We start from the raw sequence: 20301 nt of genomic DNA on the forward strand, positions 1-20301 counted from the left end.
TATATAGAGTACTTTCATCCTGATCTGACAGGTTCTTTGTAATTTCTATGATGGTAATATCATTTAATAAAAATAAGCGTGTATTATTTCATGTTTTTTATTATATCATCAAAACTAAATAACAAAAATAAATATTACAAATAACATCAAAATCATTTTAAATGCTCGTCATTGTTTTCAATTTAGTGGTGGTGTTTCTCTTCAACGTGTTTGGTGGTGTGCTTCACTTCAGCGTTGAATCTGGAATTAAAATAAATATTGATTTGGCTAAGAGCTTTTTGCTGCTTACATAATCTGAATATTGTAGGTAAGTTCTATTCTATATAGGTTATTATTATTCTTATTCTATATAGATTCAACAACTTTTTGAACTTGAAAACTATAGTTCCCTTAAATTCAATCAATACAAGAATTATATTCAGCGTGCTTCATTGTTTAAGCGTTCGCCTGAAATTGATGAATTGTCGTCTTACCCGGTCTTCTTGTCAGCGTGGTACTTGACGGTGCGCACGGAGCCGTCGTGCTCGTGCAGGCTGTAGGCGCCCTCCACCTTGTGCCCGTCGCGGGACTCGTGGTGCTGCTTGATGTCGCCGGTGTGGGAATCATGCACTTTGTAGTCGAACTCGTACTTTGCGGGGCCCTGCGATAGAAAATGTTGTTAATAATGTTCAATTTTGTACCCAATAAATAAAATCTCAAAAAATGAGGTGCTATCATAAAAATACAAATATGAAACTTACATCGTATTTGTGGAAGTCCTTAGGAGGATGAGAGGGCACGTCGTGGCGCTCAATGTGGGTGTAGGAGATGGCTGGTTTATGAGAGTGCTTGTGCTCGGCCTCCTGTTTGTGTTCCTCGTGCTTCACTGCGTGCTTCACCTCGTGATTCACTTCGTGCTTGTGTTCCACATGCTTCGGTTCTTCATGCTTGTACTCTTCATGTTTGTGCTCTTCATGCTTGGGCGCTTCGTGTTTGTACTCGTGCTTGACTTCATGCTTTATTTGGGTGGAGTAATGGTGGGCAGCGTTGCAAACACCTACAAAGGCGATCACGGCAATGACCTGCAATGGAAATGAAGATTTATTGAAAACTGAAAAGCTGGAAGATGTGTAGAAACGTATAAAGCACTATTAATAAATCTACAATGAAAACAATGGTTATTTATGGTGATCTGAACTAAATTAATATAAAATAATTTAGTACCTTAACGAAATACATTTTTGCAGTTGTTGTTGGACTGAACAGTGTAACTAAACTGATACTGTCAATGCGATTTGTCCCCAATTTATACAACTTAATCCCAAAGTGTCAAGTAAAAATAATATATTATGGAGCCGGTATTATTTACTTTTACCCAAAATTTTGGACACGAAGGTCACTTACTTTCATTCGACCATAATTTTAAGTTATGCGTACCTATAAGTTTCATGAAAGTCGATATTTGCTTTTATGAAATTATCAATTAGCAAAGCTTGACTGAACCATGCGACCAAGTTATAGCCATTGCAAAATGGCCGTTATCGAAAATCCTAAGCCTAAGTTTTAATTAATTGCTTCATCGGCGCATAATTTGAGTTTATTGAAATACTAGTTGACCCCGCGAACTTCGCACCTAGCAGTTAGTGAGTGTCGTATTCTTAGAAGAGATAGGCAAGCTAGATGGCAGAGATCCAAACCTAAGTCCTGTGAATTCTCGATAGTTGCAAAGATGAATCCAAACAATAAGAGATGATTCATCAGAAACGATGACTCAGGAGAAAAAGTGTAATTGAAAAGAAAATGAAAGTGTCGTTGTCCATTTTCCTAAGAATAAATGAAAACTTATTTCAGAAAAGCTCAACACTTAGGAACTATTGTGATTTATTTCTTCTTTAATAGCTTTTGCCCGCGGCTTCACCCGCGTGAAATTTAGTGTCACTGATCGGCATAAATTATAGCCTATATGTTAATCTGGGTTACAAACAATAATACTGTAAAGTTTCAACAAAATCCGTTCAGTCATTTTTGCGTGAAAGAGTAACAAACATTCAGACATCCAGATATCCTGACATCCAAACTTTCGCATTTATAATAATTATTATTATATATTATATTAATATTAAGTAGGATCATTGGGTATTCTCTGCCAGTTAAGCAGCTTAACTGGTAGAGAATACCCAATGATTAAAGAAACAAGCTAAAGCCTAAAGCTGCTTTAGGCTAAACAGGATATCCAGTGTTTCTTATTATCCCTTGCACTGTAACTTTAGTTTTTTTTACTTAAGTAAAATGATCCTTATCTAGGTATTTACATTGTTATCATCTTTGGAAACGACAAATATTATACCGTCATACAGCAACTATTTAAGTAATATCCCTCGAAGACATGACAAAATAAATAAAACTATTGTGTATGAATGCAACCAAACCTATCCACGTCAATAGTATACTTCTTGCAACTCACGAAGGCGAGTGAGCTTTACTTGTGTGTGTTGTGGTGTGTACGTGTACATGCACATAACGATAGTGTAATGTCTATCAAAACTTTTGAAAAACTAACAGTAGCGGGCCACTATTGTACATTGTGTATTGCAACAACTATACTATATTAGATTTTCAAGATGTCCAAAGCTGTAATATTTGCTCAGCAACAGACGGGCTTGTCTTCTTGCAACGCATTTCCGCAATATCCAGTCCAATAATGGTTTCATATTCAAAAAAACTTAACATTTTAATGATTAAAGGTTCTGCCAATTAATTACTTGACTTTTATTATTAAACCTAAACAACTGGACATTTTGAAAACTTGACATTTAGCGAAGTTGACAATTTGCGCATTTGACACATGTAAAGCCCACTCGCCTTTGTGTATTGCAACAACTATACTATATTAGATTTTCAAGATGTCCAAAGCTGTAATATTTGCTCAGCAACAGACGGGCTTGTCTTCTTGCAACGCATTTCCGCAATATCCAGTCCAATAATGGTTTCATATTCAAAAAAACTTAACATTTTAATGATTAAAGGTTCTGCCAATTAATTACTTGACTTTTATTATTAAACCTAAACAACTGGACATTTTGAAAACTTGACATTTAGCGAAGTTGACAATTTGCGTATTTGACATTATGCGAATATGCGAATTTTACAATTTGCGAATTTGGCAGATTGCGATCGCTTGACAATTTGCGAATTTGACAATTTGCAAAGGATGCTCGACACTGCCATCGCTTTTATTTATTTCAGGAGACGCCACTGTGTCTGTAGTGAATATAAACGAAAGGTCACTCTTATTCAGGGTGCCTTATTGGTTTGAACTCGCTGGAAGTTAGAAGGTCTATGCAACAAATTATTTTTGTCCTCAAGCCTGCTGCGCACTACAGCGTAACTTACGCCTGTATTCATAAACATTACTATGAGGTCTCATAGTGTGCGTCGACGCACAGGGTCACATACGTACGAACCAATCACAGAGCTCTATGAACGCTGTGCGTTCGATTTTATACTTCACTTAAGCAAGTTTCGTTTGTGAATATTATGGGTGTTAATGTCTGGTCTACTCATTGATTACTACTGCTGTTTGCACCCATACTTGGACTAGACTTGATTGTCTAGCCATTTTATTTTGTTTTTCTTTGATACTTTTACTACGTTTGAATGAATATTTGGAGCAATTTCTAAGTATGAAAGGAAGTAGGTACAGTCGCGGAATGAAAAGGTTCGTCACCTTAGTGTCGGTTTTCGCTTGCACTAGGAACTGTAAGAGTCAAACCTGCCAACATAACAGTGCAAGAAACAGTGCTGCTAACATTAAAATAAATATGACGTTTGCTAACGAATAAGGTTTTGCTTGTTTATTTTTCTATCCGTCAGTGCAATGTTAAAATGTAGTTTTTTTTATTTAATAGATAATGGCAGGTTGAACCAACAAAAAGGTTTTAGTTTATCAATCATAATAATCTTCTTGACAAGTTAAATCGTCGAACAACTTTGATCTGAATAATTTTGAACCTTACTGACGAACAGTTAAAGATTATTTTCTCTAACTCGAGATTATTCTGTAACATAGTTTCAAAAGGTAAATTATGTGCTCGCGATTCGTTGAAGGAATCAATTTGTAAACTGACGAACCTTTTCATTCCGTGACTGTACCTAATATAAGGATGATAATCGGATAAAATTTATTAATACCCAATCTATATTATTTTGTATATTATTTTGAAATATTTTCTCATTTGTCGGACGAATTATCCCACAATTTTCAATGATAGTTGCAACTTCTCCTTTGTGGATGTTGTTACATTTCAGTAGTCGATCCTAAAAGCTACTATGTAATAATGACATAGTATTAATTTAAAATGTTATTAAACGACTGATGCAACCAGAACTATAGTATATTTATGGGTAGGTAGTAAAATTAAATTAAGGACAATAAATATTTTTCGAATAATTTTAAAGTTTTTATGTATCATACACAAGGTAGGTAGGAATAAGATGACACGTAACTTTTACTACACAATCAATTTATTACGGTAATAGGTAAAATCATAGGTACTTAATGTTAACCGAGGTGTTCAGTGATGGTGCAAATATATCAATTTTCAATAAGATATTCACTCTTAGTTTCATTCTAAATGTGGTTTACGTACTGTAACATTTCACTGTGAGCGAAACCACAGCGAAGCACACACGAGCAACGGTTTCCGCGCCGTCTGCCCGCCCAACTTGATAAGCCTGAAATTAACAAGGCTGCTGCGATGCGCTAAAATGAAAAATTATATAACGTTTAAATAAATCTTTCAAAGTATCACAAGTCACTTATTTTTACTATGCAGCTCATTAAGTACTAGTAGTAGAAAATACTACTTTCTCATTTTTCAACATTGTGGGTGTGGACTTTCGTGTCACGATCGGATCAAGTTCAGAACTTGCGCAAATGATAAAGATATTGGTATAAAAGTTAATTTGCAATTCTGACATTAACATAAAACTACAGACAGTCTCACAGTGTGGTGTAAAAAGTTCACTAAACAAACAATAATAATGATCTCAAAAGTAAGTGAAGTACCTACCAACTATGTTCTTAGTAGTTGCAGTGAACAAATAAGTGTCAGTGATCGAATATCAAAGTGACATACAGGAGCTTAAACATTGAAACTATTTCACAGGCCACCTGCCTCGCCCTCGTCTTTGCCGTGGCTGCGGCGCGGCCTCAGGGCGGCCACGAGCACGGGCACGCGTACTCGTCGCAGAGCATCGTGCTGCACCAGAGCCACGGCCACGAGGCGCAGAGCCACGGCCACCAGGTGCAGAGCCACGGCCACCAGGAACAGAGCCACGGCCACCAGGCACAGCAGAGCCACGGCCACGAGGAGCACCACACTGACTACTACGTAAGAGCTTATCCTGATTTCGTTACGTTCCAAGTTCTGTAAGGAACACCTTTGTTACGTCTAATACGTGCCCTATAGTTGCCGCGAGCTAGCGGGAGCGTGCGTCAAGTCTAATGTGTGTTCTGTTGCAGGCGGAGCCCCATTACGCGTACGAGTACAAGGTGCAGGACCCGCACACGCACGACAACAAGTACCACCACGAGACCCGCAAGGGCGACCAGGTGAAGGGCGTCTACAGCCTGCACGAAGCCGACGGCACCGTGCGCATCGTCGAGTACACCGCTGACAAACACAACGGGTAAATAAACGCTGATTTTACTCTACATTTTCGAATATAGAGAATTAGAATTATTAAATTTTGCATCCCTTTCTACTCTCGAGCATTGTCATGAGAAGATAATTAAGTATGATAGGAAGATTGAAAAACCATCGGACTCATGGTATCCTGAGATTCTGTATAAGTATGTTTTTCCTTATTACAGATTCAACGCTATTGTGAGGCGTGAGGGTCACGCCAAGCACGTCATCCCTGAACACCACCACCACCACTGATTTTGTTACTTATGATTGTTATATTAGATCACTGCCTGTTAAGTTTTGTTACTACGTTATGGTGCAATAAAATAAATGTTAATTGTATTTATATAGTACTTATTTCATGTACTCCTTCCATCATTTAGGCAAAACCTTATTTAACACTGGTTTACGAATACTATTTGATTAGATAATTATTAAAACTGATACATATTAAGCAGCCTATCCAATATAATCTACGCAAACACTTTAATGTAACAAACCTACCACTGTAACCCTAACAATTTATTGAAAAACTTGAACTTTTTAATTATTTTTTTAAGAATAAAGTAAAATGCGAGTGCTTAAAAAAGATAATAGTAAAAATCATACTAGAAAAAGTTTAGTATGCTTATAAACTACTACTTTACATACTTTTAATTTTTGAAATTATATTAGGTGCAAAATGCAATTTGTCTTCTCATGGACATTGAACAATATCTACGAGTGCGTAGCAGGACACTTGCGCCACAGTACTTACGCGGAAGACATTTGACATTAATTTCAGCGAAAGACACGTGCGCGAAAAACATTTCGTTGAAGAATATTAGCAATTTGTAAATACGAATCGACGAAAATAATCCCTTTAACCCCTCATGGTAAGCTGAATATTAGGGTGGTCCTTATTCCTACGAAAAAAAAATTTTTTCTTATATTTTGCGGGGCACCACGTAATTTGAATATATACCATATGAAAGTCTTTCATTTTTTTTTTTTTAATTTTTAATAGACATTTAGGGGTCGCTACCAAGGTTTGAATTTTAAGTAAAAACACAAAATCTGTATTTGTTAGATTTATTTATTTTTAGCCAAAGCCAAATAAAAATATTGCAAAATTATTGTTGTTGCTATGAACTAAGATATTATGTACAATGTACATATTTAAATCAATTATTTCTAAGATATAAGAGTTGACTTGTTAGTATCTCTCTGTACCGGTACTATGGTCGGTACAGAAAAGGGGTTGAGGGGAGAAGGGGACAAGAAGCGATTGTCTATTCTATCTATTCGATGTTCATTTGCACGTAAAATGTGATATAAACACTTAAATAAAACATTTATGAAACCATGATTTAAGATCTTCAAAGCTTTTTGTAAATATTTTGACAGCTGGTAGCGACCTCTAAATCTTAACAAAAAAAAAAACAAAAAAAGCTAATTTCATATTTAGAGGTATATAATCGAATGAGAAAGTGCCCCGGGGATAATTCAAAAGTCGAAAAATAAGGACCACCCTACTGAATATGCTTGTGAGTGGGTTCATATTAAAGCGCGAAACAATATTTTTGAGTTATTAAATAATTGTCATTACGTACGTAGGTACTTCGATCGACTCATTGCCCATGTAGCATGGATATTCTTAGAGGTACTATGTCGGCCTGCCTGGATGCGAGCGGCGCAGGACCGGTCTTTATGGAAATCCTTGGGGGAGGCCTTCTTTGTCCAGCAGTGGACGTCTTTCGGCTGAAACGACGACGACTATGTCGGCAACAAATCCTGACTGAACAGTTATTATATCTTAGGTACTTCTATAAAAATTAATCATCCTCAAAGTACCATACGTACCAAAGTAGAGACCTCCCCATAAGGTTCATAGAGTTGCGGTTCTGATTAAATTGTTACAAAGATGTACTTTACAGACATAGGTAAGTATATAGGTACTGTAGGTGTAGTGTGAATTTACGTCAAACGATGTCCACTGCGTAAAAAAGTGACATTAAATGTACCTAGCTATGACGGATTGTACAGCGCCCCTAGCGGAAACTTTCAAGAACTTAAATCTTCTTAATTATATTTGTTTTAAAGCGCTCGATAGTGACGGCATTTGATGTAACACACACCCTCTGAATTAATTTATCTAAAAATGCATAGTTCGGGAGAATTGGAGCAAAAATAAATAAAATAAGGGCTCCTTGTCAGGACTACGGAAACCTTTTTAGTCAGAAATTTGCGTTTTTTTCGAGAGGTGCTTAGCGAATAGCGAGCACAAGTTTTTGAAGTTGCATAGGGTAAGTAAGCCCCAACTAGTCATACAGACAACAAACGAAGCTTTGCGATTTTAGATAGTTAACTTGTTGATTTGGACTAGGCTATTCGTAAAAGCTTCGAATACATCTTGGTTGAAATGGTTTTCATAAAGTTAATGTCTTTAAGTTTTTTGATATTTGTTTTTAAATCGTTACTACAGTTACTACGAGTATGTAGGTACTTATTATGTAATGTTTTTAAAGATGTCCTATCAGATTGTGCCTATAGCCTGGAATAAAACCTGAAAACCGCCTCTGTGGTCCAGTGGTAAGACCACCTGCTTCAGACGCAGAGGTCTCGGGTTCGATTCCCAGTGGGGGCAGATTTTTCTGTTCGGTTTGGTTGGTGGTAGGGCTTGTTCTAAGTCCGCCTGGCTAGCTACCACCATCTTACCTAAGTCTGTCGCCAATAACAACAATGTTAACAGCATTGTTGTCTTCCAGCAGTTAGAGGTAAGATAGCCAATTCCTCCGTGGTTGAGGATTCCGGGTGAAGCTCGCTTCCACCTTCGGCCTGATCGTCACTTACCATCAGGTGAGAGGCCAAGAGCTTCCTCGTTGTTGATAAAAAAAAAAGAATGATACATGTAAGGAGATAAAACTTTGCTAAGATAGAATAACCTCTCATATTGTTCGAAGAAATTCTGTTGTTTTTAATGTTTGATATCAAGTAGGTAATAGGAAATCGTCTTTAATTCGTCGTACATCATACAAACGAATATTCACAATGACGTGTATTTGCGTTTCCTTGATTCGGATACATTAGAGGAATAAGTAAAACAGAAAAAGTAGATTGAGATATTCGCTATATTTACAAACTTAACAAAAACATATCAATATTCAACAGATATGATCACAGGTTTAATGGTGAGAGTGGTGGTGTTCGGGGACGATGTGCTTGACGTGACCTTCGTGTTTCACCACAGCGTTGAATCTGTTAAACAAAGAATAAATTGTGTTACTTAGCTGNTTCAGTTGGAAAAAATTGACAAAATATGAAAATTAAACAGTCAATTCCAAGTTAGCTTCTGAACTTACCCATTGTGTTTGTCAGCGGTGTACTCGACGATGCGCACGGAGCCGTCGGCTTCGTGCAGGCTGTAGACGCCCTTCACCTGGTCGCCCTTGCGGGACTCGTGGTGGTACTTGTTGTCGTGCGTGTGCGGGTCCTGCACCTTGTACTCGTACGAGTAATGGGGCTCCGCCTGTGAAAGAACACGTCATATTGTACTTCGCTCTACAAACATTCCCGCTAGTTTGAGAGGGTATGTATCCTTATTTTTTCAACTATAACACGTGTGCCAAGCGCTACAATGGTGTCCCTAGTGCTTGATTTACGCGCGTTACATCATATGGATAAGCTCTTACGTAGTAGTCAGTGTGATGGTGCTCCTCGTGGCCGTGGCTCTGCTGCGCCTGATGGCCGTGGCTCTGCTCCTGGTGGCCGTGGCTCTGCACTTGGTGGCCGTGGCTCTGCGCCTCGTGGCCGTGGCTCTGGTGCAGCACGATGCTCTGCGACGAGTACGCGTGCCCGTGCTCGTGGCCGCCCTGAGGCCGCGCCGCAGCCACGGCGAAGACAAGGGCGAGACAGGTGGCCTGTGAAATAGTTTAAATGTGCTAAACTCCTGCATAACACTTTAATATTCGATCACTGACACTTATTTATTTGATCACTGATCACCTTTAAATTTTTTTAGTAACGAGAATTTCACTTACTTTTGAGATCATTATTATTGTTTGTTTAGTGAACTTTTTACACCGCACAGTGAGACAGTTTGTGGTTTAACCCATTTAGACCGATAATTATTTTTGTAAATAAAAATTAATTTTTCAGCAAAAACTTACAAAGGGAAGCCTAAAAATCATAAAAAAAATATTTTAAAAAATAATCTATAAATAGGGGGACGTGGGGAGCCCGTACCATATAGGGTACAGTAGGTCTATAAGCAAGCAAAACATAGTCGTTGTTCAAAGAAGATTTTTATTTATTTTTGTATGATATAAAATAAAAATAAAATCATGTAATCACACTTGGCATATCTTGTAAGACGTTTTCTGTGATACTAACCACATTTGGTTCTTTTTTCCTACATTTTCCGAAGTTAGTGAGGATAGCTGAAGAAGACCTGGCTTCTTCTGATTTGTTACGTTTAGTGCTATCCATAATCGCATTTAGCAACACGACGATGGAAATTTAGCAAATCCATCGAAGAAAACTCTGAGGGTTATTATTTACATTGACACTATCTTTATCGCCTAAATCTTCGTCAGTCTGATCATANCTTAGCTGGAAAAAATTGACAAAAAAAGAAAATTAAACAGTCAATTCCAAGTTAGCTTCCTGACTTACCCATTGTGTTTGTCGGCGGTGTACTCGACGATGCGCACGGAGCCATCCGCTTCGTGCAGGCTGTAGACGCCCTTCACCTGGTCGCCCTTGCGGGTCTCGTGGTGGTACTTGTTGTCGTGCGTGTGCGGGTCCTGCACCTTGTACTCGTACGAGTAATGGGGCTCCGCCTGTGAAAGAACACGTCATATTGTACTTCGCTCCACAAACATTCCTGCTAGTTTGCAAGGGTGTGTATGCTTATTTTTCAATACATGGCAACTATTCCCTAGTACTCGATTTACGAGCGTAACATCATCTGGATAAGCTCTTACGTAGTAGTCAGTGTGATGGTGCTCCTCGTGGCCGTGGCTCTGCTGCGCCTGGTGGCCGTGGCTCTGCACCTGGTGGCCGTGGCTCTGCGCCTCGTGGCCGTGGCTCTGGTGCAGCACGATGCTCTGCGACGAGTACGCGTGCCCGTGCTCGTGGCCGCCCTGAGGCCGCGCCGCAGCCACGGCAAAGACAAGGGTGAGACAGATGGCCTGTGGAACAGTTTAAACGTGCTAAACTCCTGCATGACACTTTGATATTCGATCACTGACACTTATTTATTTGATCACTGATCACCTTTAAATTTTTTTTTAACGAGAATTTCACTTACTTTTGAGATCATTATTATTGTTTGTTTAGTGAACTTTTTACACGGCACAGTGAGACAGTTTGTGGTTTAATGTTAATGTCAGAATTGCAAATTCACTTTTATACCAGTATCTTTATCATTTGCGCAAGTTCTGAACTTGATCCGATCGTGACACGAAAGTCCACACCCACAATGTTGAAAAATGAGAAAGTAGTATATAATTTGAAAACTGTATGTAGTAAGTATAATATACAGTTTTAATAAATTATGATGATTTAAACAACTGTTTCTTACTTATCATCCGTCTCTACAATCTATATATATAAAAATGAAACCCGTTTCGCGTTGTCACGGCATCACGTGTGAACGGCTGAACCGATTTCGATAATTATTTTTTTTTAAATGTTTGTGGAAGTCCAAGGATGGTTCTTACGGAAAAAAATATTAAGAAAATCTCTACGCTAAGGCGGTACGAAGTTCGCCGGGTCAGCTAGTAAACTATAAATTGTGGACATACAAAACTGTCGTAACTATTTGAAACCGTTTCCTTGTTTGTAAATGGTACGAGTAAGTACCTATTGATAAGCAATAAGTATTGTTGCCTAAAAATATTCTAAAAGTTTATTGTAATGAATCGGTTGATTGCATTGACTTAACTTAGATTCAGAATTGGAAAAAGACAACTAAGTGTCTTTTGACATGTTGTGTTGACGAAAGCAACCTAAACAAAAAGTGCACATTTTTTTACAGATCAATTTAAGATTTTTCCTATATTTTAAAGCTGACACAAACTGAGGCCTTAGGTGATCAAGTATTTGCCCTGTATTTACCAAATGCACTTACACGCCTCCGCGGCCGGAACGCTTCCGGTACCGCTACAGTGTTTTAAATTTTTATTTTTTAATAGCTTCAAACCGTCATGAATTCTATGAAAATTTAAAATTAGGTACAAAAATAATAAGGAAGTCATTTTGTAAATTGTTTTTAAGTTGATATTATGTTACAACATGCATGAATGCACATCGAGGGTTAACATAGGAATTTTCGGCATTTATTTAAAAACAAATGATGATATCAGTTTCAGGACAATCATTGTTTTAGGTGCACTATTTAAGTTTTGGGCAACTTATCCTCAATGCATGCATGTCATATAATCCGCATAAGGCCTGTTAACATTGACACCAATCTGTCTGTTTCCCTAAATCTAATTTGAATAATTCTCTGTAAGTAAGATTGCAAACTGCAAATAGTATTTAGATTATTGCAACAATCTAGTATTTTTCAGCTAAAAGCTATTGGAAAGATGTGAATGAAAGCCTAATACCTAATTGACACAGACAATAACACCGTTGCTCTTAAAAATGTTGTGCATTATGATATAACACATTTGGCTGCTAAAAATATCCAAAATCTGCCTGACTACACGATGAAAGTCACTGACCTTCTATATCGAAATATTTTTGACACTTGGCCTTTTTATCGCTTTAAGCTCACTATCCAAAAGCAAAAGCTTTCCATATAAATTGGCAGTAAATTATGAAACTGCATCAGTTGATTCATAAGAATCTGACAGTAATATCCTATCAATATGTTTATTAAAGTAAGGAAACATAATTTATGCATTAAAATATAATTAATTAATATTGATTTCTCACTTTATATAAAGCTGAATGAATATGTATAGGGGTGTTAATTGCTTGTCTCTTCTCCAGGTGGTCGCAGTGTTGGCCCTAGCAGCCGTCTGCTTGGCTGAGGAGCACGCGTACTCGTCGCAGAGCATCGTGCACCATCACGTGCACCACGAGCACCACGAGCCCAAGGTCGAGGTCAAGGTGGAGAAGCAAGTCGTGGAGAAGGTGGTGCCCGTCGCTCACTACGTCGAGAGCCACAAGCATGAGGAGCACAAGCACGAAGAACACAAGCACGTAGAACACAAGCATGAAGAACATAAACATAAGGAACACAAGCCCGCCATCTCCTCATACCACATCGAGCGCCACGACGTGCCCGCTCCTCCCCCTAAGGACTTCCACAAGTATGATTTTTATAATAAGACGCGAATTATGTATTATAGAAACTAAAAACACAACGTTCTTTGTAAAGTTGATTGAGTATATTTCCATAAAAGACAATACATAACCAAACGATGCTGCGTGTAATGGATAAAAAACGTAAAGTTATCATTTGTGTAAATGAAAACATACTTTTTTTGGTAAATGTTGCCAGTAGGTAAACATTTGAGAGCTGCCCCATATTATTATTCCTCAGAAGTAGGCATGTTTATGTAAAGCGATTTCATAGCAGCTATTTTGGTTGTTTGAAAATGATAAATAACTTGAAAAAATCGAATTGCCTAAGGCGTTAATAAGGCGTTAATAAGGCGTAAGTAGCTCAGTTGGAAGAGCAGTCGCCCGGCAAGCGGAAGGTCGTGGGTTCAATTCCCGCCTTAGGCAATTCGATTTTTTCAAGTTATTTATCATTTTCAAATTAGTTTGAGATGCGACTCTTAACGCTAAAAATTAAATAACTATGTNCTTGTCGCGGGAGGTGCGATTTATTTGATGTCGAGTGTATTTGAAACCGTTTCCTTGCTTGTAAATTATTTAATGGTACGAGTAAGTACCTATTGATAAGCAATAAGTATTGTTGCCTAAAAATATTCTAAAAGTTAATCGTAATGAATCGGTTGATTGCATTGACAAAAGATACCATAAGTGTCTTTTGACATGTTATGTTGACGATAGCAACCTAAACAAAAAGTGCGCATTTCTTTACAGATCAATTAAGATTTTCCCTACATTTTAAAGCTGACACAAACTGAGGCCGTAAGCGATCAAATAATGGCCCTGCAGGAATTTACTGAATGCACTGACACGCCACCGCGGCCGGAACGCTTCCGGTTCCACCACAGTGTTTTCAATTTTATTTAGTAGCTTCAAACAGTCATGAATTCTATGCCAAATTTGAAATCAGTTATAAAAATAATAAGGTAAGTAATTCTGTAATTTGTTTATTAATCGTTTAAATGTAGAATTGGTACGCCAGAAACAATAACTAAGTTGATATTATGTTACAACATGGTTAACATAGGAATTTTCGGCATTTATTCGAAAACAAATGATAATATCAGTTTCAGGACAATGTTTTAGGTGCACTATTTAAGTTTTGGGCAACTTGTCTTCAATGCATGTCATATAATCCGTATGGCCTGTTAACATTGACACCAATCTGTCTGTTTCCCTAAATCTAATTTGAATAATTCTCTGTAAGTAACATTGCAAACTGCAAATAGTATTTAGATTATTGCAACAATATAGTATTTTTGAGCAAATTTTAAAAGTAAAACTATTAGAAAGATGTGAATGAAAGCCTAATATGTAATTGACACAGACAATAACACCGTTGCTCTTAAAAATGTTGTGCATTATGATATAACACATTTGGCTGCTAAAATATCCAAAATCTGCCTGACTACACGATGAAAGTCACTGACCTTCTTTACCGAAATATTTTTTGACACTTGGCCTTTTTATCGCTTTAAGCTCACTATCCAAAAGCAAAAGCTTTCCATATAAATTGGCAGTAAATTATGAAACTGCATCAGTTGATTCATAAGAATCTGACAGTAATATCCTATCAATATGTTTATTAAAGTAAGGAAACATAATTTATGCATTAAAATATAATTAATTAATATTGATTTCTCACTTTATATAAAGCTCAATGAATATGTATAGGGGTGTTAATTGCTTGTCTCTTCTCCAGGTGATCGCAGTGTTGGCCCTCGCAGCCGTCTGCTTGGCTGAGGAGCACGCGTACTCGTCGCAGAGCATCGTGCACCATCACGTGCACCACGAGCCCAAGGTCGAGGTCAAGGTGGAGGAGCAAGTCGTGGAGAAGGTGGTTCCCGTCGCTCACTACGTCGAGAGCCACAAGCATGAGGAGCACAAGCACGAAGAACACAAGCACGTAGAACACAAGCATGAAGAACATAAACATGAGGAACACAAGCCCGCCATCTCCTCATACCACATCGAGCGCCACGACGTGCCCGCGCCTCCCCCTAAGGACTTCCACAAGTATGATGTAAGTATCGCGCCCGGTAATCTATTACCTTCAATTGTTTAAGAGAAGGTTATCTTACCTTCAAATTGTTTTAGTTTTGTGTTGAAGGCATGCAGTTTAATAATCGTAAGGGCTTGAGACGAGTCTATCGAACGATAAATACAGCGCGTCGGATAAAATATAATATGTACTTTTTATTTCTTAGGGCCCTGCCAAGTACGAGTTCGAGTACCAGGTGCATGACGCACACACCGGCGACATCAAGAAGCACCACGAGTCCCGCGATGGTTACAAGGTGGAGGGCGTCTACAGCCTGCACGAGCACGATGGTTCCATCCGCACTGTCAAGTACCACGCTGACAAGAAATCCGGGTGAATAAAACTTATTTCTCTCATTAGGCATGAATTCGATGTTACTCTCGACTAGTTAGATAAATGGTGTTCTATTTATCTGCTTAAAAGAATGAAATGACTCCCGGCACTTCTATCTGATTAGCTAACCGATGTTCAATTTTAATTTTGTTTTATTCCAGATTCAACGCCGAGGTGAAGCACACCACCAAGCACGTTGAGGAACACAAGCACCATTAAAATACCAACCCCATTGTTATCTGCCGCCGAAGTTCTTGTTAAATGTTTATTTATTTTAGGAATAATAAATTGATTGTGTAGTAAAAATTACGTGTCATCTTATTCCTATCTACCTTGTGTGTGATACTCACATAAAAACTTTAAAATTATTCGAAAAATATTTATCGTCCTTAATTTAATTTTACTACCTACCCATAAATATACGATAGTTCTGGTTGCATCAGTCGTTTAATAACATTTTAAATTAATACTACGTCATTATTAATTTACATAGTAGCTTTTAGATTCGACTACTGAAATGTAACAACATCCACAAAGGAGAAGTTGCAACTATCATTGAAAATTGTGGGATAATTCGTCCGACAAATGAGAAAATATTTCAAAATAATATACAAAATAATATAGATTGGGTATTAATAAATTTTATAATTTAACCTACTTCCTTTCATACTTAGAAATTGCTCCAAATATTCATTCAAACGTAGTAAAAGTAGGATCAAAGAAAAGCAAAATAAAATCGCTAGACAATCAAGTCTAGTTCAAGTATGGGTGCAAACAGCAGTAGTAATCAATGAGTAGACCAGACATTAACACCCATAATATTCACAAACGAAACTTGCTTAAGTGAAGTATAAAATCGAACGCACAGCGTTGAATAGAGCTCTGTGATTGGTTCGTACGTATGTGACCCTGTGCGTCCACGCACACTATGAGACCTCATAGTAATGTTTGTGAATACAGCCGTAAGTTACGCACTACACAGCAGGCTTGAGGACAAAAATAATTTGTTGCATAGACCTTATAAATAACTTCCAGCGAGTTCAAACCAATAAGGCACCCTATACTACTTAAACTGCCTCTCATTCGGTGGACGGACGACCTGCGCGCCTGGATGCAGACACGGACAGCGCATGGCTGGATATTGCGGAAATGCGTTGCAAGAAGACAAGCCCGTCTGTTGCTGAGCAAATATTACTGCTGTGGACATCTTGATGTTGAAAATCTAATATAGTATAGTTGTTGCAATACACAAAGACGAGTGGGCTTTACATGTGTAGTGGCCCGCTACTGTTAGTTTTAATAGACATCACACTATCGTTATGTATTGTGCATGTACACGTACACACCACAACACACACAAGTAAAGCTCACTCGCCTTCGTGAGTTGCAAGAAGTATACTATTGATGTGGATAGGTTTGGTTGCATTCATACACAATAGTTTTATTTATTTTGTCATGTCTTCGAGGGATATTACTTAAATAGTTGCTGTATGACGGTATAATATTTCTCGTTTCCAAAGATGATAACAATGTAAATACCTAGATAAGGATCATTTTACTTAAGTAAAAAAAACTTAAGTTATCAGTGCAAGGGATAATAAGAAACAATGGATATCCTGTTTAGCCTAAAGCAGCTTTAGCTTTTTTCTTTAATAATTATAAATGCTTATAAAATAATTAATTTACTAATATTATAAATGCGAAAGTTTGGATGTCAGGATATCTGGATGTCTGAATGTTTGTTACTCTTTCACGCAAAAATGACTGAACGGATTTTGTTGAAACTTTACAGTATTGTTGTTTGTAACCCAGATTACCATATAGGCTATAATTTATGCCGATCTGTGACACTAAATGTGAATAAATAAATCACAATAGTTCCATAATGTTGAGCTTTTCTGAAATAAGTTCTCATTTATTCTTAGGAAAATGGACAACGACACTTTCATTTTCTTTTCAATTACACTTTTTCTCCTGAGTCATCGTTTCTGATTAATCATCTCTTATTGTTTGGATTCATCTTTGTAGCTATCGAGAATTCACAGGACTTAGGTTTGGACCTCTGCCATCTAGCTTGCCTATCTCTTCTAAGAATACGACACTCACTAACTGCTAGGTGCGAAGTTCGCGGGGTCAACTAGNATGAGGAGCACAAGCACGAAGAACACAAGCACGTAGAACACAAGCATGAAGAACATAAACATAAGGAACACAAGCCCGCCATCTCCTCATACCACATCGAGCGCCACGACGTGCCCGCTCCTCCCCCTAAGGACTTCCACAAGTATGACGTGAGTATCGCGCCCCTAAGTATACTTACTTTATCACCCACAACTTTTTTTTTGAATATGCTAGTCTCAATTACTTACAACAGAAAATAGTAGAAAATCATTCTGCGAGCCTGCACCTCTGATGAGATCTAAATATCTTGCTGTTTAAAAATACACCTATTCATAACGANTATGACGACTTAAGAATAATTTAACAGAAAAAGCTTTCAGCGCGATTTGGATGAATAAAAATAAAAATGCATTTTTTGTTAATTAGGGCCCTGCCAAGTACGAGTTCGAATACCAGGTGCATGACGCCCATACTGGTGACATCAAGAAGCACCACGAGTCGCGCGATGGTTACAAGGTGGAGGGCGTCTACAGTCTGCACGAGCACGATGGTTCCATCCGCACCGTCAAGTACCACGCTGACAAGAAAACCGGGTAAATAGAACATCTTTCTTTCTCCTAGGCGTTACCTGCCAGTATCTTTCTATTGCAACTAGTTGCAATAATTGACTGGATCCCGTTACTTCTACCTGATCTGATGCTCATTTGTTTTATTTCAGATTCAACGCCGAGGTGAAGCACACCACCAAGCACGTTGAGGAACACAAGCACCATTAAAATACCAACCCCATTGTTATCTGTCGCCGAAATTCTTGTTAAATGTTTATTTATTTTAGGAATAATAAATTGATTGTGAAATAAGAAAAATCTCATTTCTTTTATTAGGTTATTCTGTATTTAACCTATGACGTCTCAACCCACTCATTACTTTTTCCTTACTTTACCCACAACAATTACCTATTTCGTTATAAGTTCCTCATTCACCCCAAAACATTCCTAGCTCAACTTATTTTTAAACCTAAATTAATAAAGTAAATTTTACAGGAAGTGTTTTTGTCAAATATCTTTTCAACCACTAGGACTATTAAAATGAAAACGATTTTTTACGGAAAAAAATTCTTTATATAAAATATTATAGGAAAGTACTTAATAGTACTTTACGGGATAATTGCCGTAAAATTAATCAAAACAAAAAATTTCGTAACGTAATATTATGGAGTGTTATGGGATTATTTTTTACTGAACTAACTAACTTACCTAGAGGATGTCGAACCAAGGCGAAAAGTTCATGTAGCCCATTCCCGTAGGACCAACCCCCTCCTGTTAAGAGACGAGTGAAGTTCTAAAGCGTGCCTGCATAAGAACCGAAGCGTGGCACAATAATTTCGACAATTTTTTGCCAAAACTGACAACTCTTTTGATGCTTGCATGTAGGAGACCTCAAACCGAGAAAAAAAGTTACATAGTTCATTCCCTTAGGACCTACCTTCTGGCCTCTAGAATCGATTTAAATTTTACGATTTTCAAAGATGTTAAAATTTTAGAAATAATAGGTATACTGCCATCATCTAGCTAGAGGATGTCGAACCAAGGCGAAAAGGTAATGTAAGTTACCCCCATAGGACCAACAGACGAGTGTATAGGAAACAGGGCGCGACACAAAAATTTCGACAAACATTTTTGCCCAAAACTGACAATTCTTTATTGACTGGACTATTGTTGTCATTAGACAAGGTGATACTAATCGATGGGCTAGCGGTCTCACTTTTATTGTATATGTTACAGGAAATGTATGAAATCCGTCATTGTATACAATTCCTAGGAATTGTGTATAAGTCCTAAAATCACCCGGAAATGTGTGATGTAAATTATATTAGACACATTTCCTAGGAAATTTACACATTTCCTAAACAGCAATCGGAAATGTAATTAAGATTTCAATGAATACGCGTGGACATGCGGTGCGAGGGGAGGATATTGCATCATCCGATTACGCGGGGTCTCTATCGAATCGTCAAATTTTTTGCACGCCTAGTTGTCTATGGCACACAAATTTTAAGCCTTAAATTTTTTTACACAAAATTATTTTTATTACGCCCCTTTGTTTTCTCCGAAACTTAAATGGCGCTACCGCGCCGCGCCAACTGTGTATGTGTAAGGTCGCAAGTCTAACCTAACCTAACCAAGACTTTGTTAACCAGCTACAGAAGTATTAAAACCTTTATGCCAATAAGTTAAATAAAAGAGATGTTAAAATTAGTGATTTCCAATACTTCAGCGTAATATGCGTGATGCCAAAAGAAAGGATGCCAATAGGCAAATTTTTTTTTCGGCCAAAGTATAATAGTGCGAAAACAACTGTCAGGCTAAACAATAATATTGTGAGTTAAAAGTACCTATCGGCCAATGTGGTTTGGCTAAATGAAATTTTAGGCGTACCGAGGGGCACCCGATCACGCGACCGCGCTTGTGCCGCTTAGTTTTATACATTTCCTAATACAATATTGGAATTCTATAAAATTCCTAGGAAAAGTATACATTTCCTCGGATATGTGCGTATTAAAAAATCTCTAAAGCAATATTTTATACATTTCCTAAATAGCTTCGGAATTGTATACATTTCCTAGGAATAGTATACAATTCCTAGAATTCATACATTTCCTGTAACATATATAAATAAAGAAGATATCACTTATAAATAACTGGTGCTTGCTTATAAATGTGAAAGGTGATTGATTTTATACTTTTAGTTAAAAAAGGTAATGAGATCATAATTTATTTGGGTTTAGGTGGCTTATTAAACTCG

At 37.6% G+C, this 20301-nt stretch overlaps 5 protein-coding genes across 6 annotated transcripts; 3 read left to right on the top strand and 2 right to left on the bottom strand.

Annotated features, from left to right (window-relative positions):
• Window positions 1-182: 182 nt before the first annotated feature.
• LOC114359434 (histidine-rich glycoprotein-like) lies at window positions 183-1275 on the bottom strand. The gene is made up of 4 exons (XM_028313838.1): window positions 1204-1275; window positions 741-1061; window positions 474-640; window positions 183-240 (listed from the first exon to the last, which is right to left on the bottom strand). The coding sequence occupies exons 1-4, from the start codon at window positions 1216-1218 to the stop codon at window positions 183-185; spliced, it is 561 nt and encodes a 186-aa protein (XP_028169639.1). The 5' UTR covers window positions 1219-1275.
• Window positions 1276-4978: 3703 nt separating this feature from the next.
• On the top strand, window positions 4979-5983 carry LOC114359457 (histidine-rich glycoprotein-like). The gene is made up of 4 exons (XM_028313872.1): window positions 4979-5034; window positions 5148-5372; window positions 5504-5670; window positions 5855-5983. Exons 1-4 carry the CDS (start codon window positions 5023-5025, stop codon window positions 5922-5924), a joined length of 474 nt encoding a protein of 157 aa, XP_028169673.1. The 5' UTR covers window positions 4979-5022; the 3' UTR covers window positions 5925-5983.
• A 2798-nt stretch (window positions 5984-8781) lies between these two features.
• Window positions 8782-10971, bottom strand: LOC114359435 (histidine-rich glycoprotein-like). Its single transcript, XM_028313839.1, has 7 exons — window positions 10960-10971; window positions 10634-10840; window positions 10323-10489; window positions 9689-9746; window positions 9341-9568; window positions 9011-9177; window positions 8782-8906 (listed from the first exon to the last, which is right to left on the bottom strand). Exons 1-7 carry the CDS (start codon window positions 10969-10971, stop codon window positions 8834-8836), a joined length of 912 nt encoding a protein of 303 aa, XP_028169640.1. The 3' UTR covers window positions 8782-8833.
• Window positions 10972-12467: 1496 nt separating this feature from the next.
• LOC114359436 (histidine-rich glycoprotein-like) lies at window positions 12468-13019 on the top strand. The gene is made up of 2 exons (XM_028313840.1): window positions 12468-12538; window positions 12651-13019. The coding sequence occupies exons 1-2, from the start codon at window positions 12527-12529 to the stop codon at window positions 13017-13019; spliced, it is 381 nt and encodes a 126-aa protein (XP_028169641.1). The 5' UTR covers window positions 12468-12526.
• Window positions 13020-14549: 1530 nt separating this feature from the next.
• LOC114359465 (histidine-rich glycoprotein-like) lies at window positions 14550-18321 on the top strand. Of its 2 annotated transcripts, none has more exons than XM_028313883.1 (4): window positions 14550-14591; window positions 14704-15024; window positions 15209-15375; window positions 18215-18321. In XM_028313883.1, the coding sequence occupies exons 1-4, from the start codon at window positions 14580-14582 to the stop codon at window positions 18270-18272; spliced, it is 558 nt and encodes a 185-aa protein (XP_028169684.1). In that variant the 5' UTR covers window positions 14550-14579; the 3' UTR covers window positions 18273-18321. The 2 variants fall into 2 exon arrangements, with proteins under 2 accessions (XP_028169684.1, XP_028169683.1); XM_028313882.1 differs by lacking the exon at window positions 18215-18321 and adding an exon at window positions 15537-15644.
• The last annotated feature ends 1980 nt before the right edge of the window (window positions 18322-20301 follow it).

The sequence above is a fragment of the Ostrinia furnacalis genome, unplaced genomic scaffold (assembly GCF_004193835.3).
Source record: "Ostrinia furnacalis isolate ACB-3 unplaced genomic scaffold, ASM419383v2 OfSCF4391, whole genome shotgun sequence".
Taxonomy (NCBI): Eukaryota; Metazoa; Arthropoda; class Insecta; order Lepidoptera; family Crambidae; genus Ostrinia; species Ostrinia furnacalis.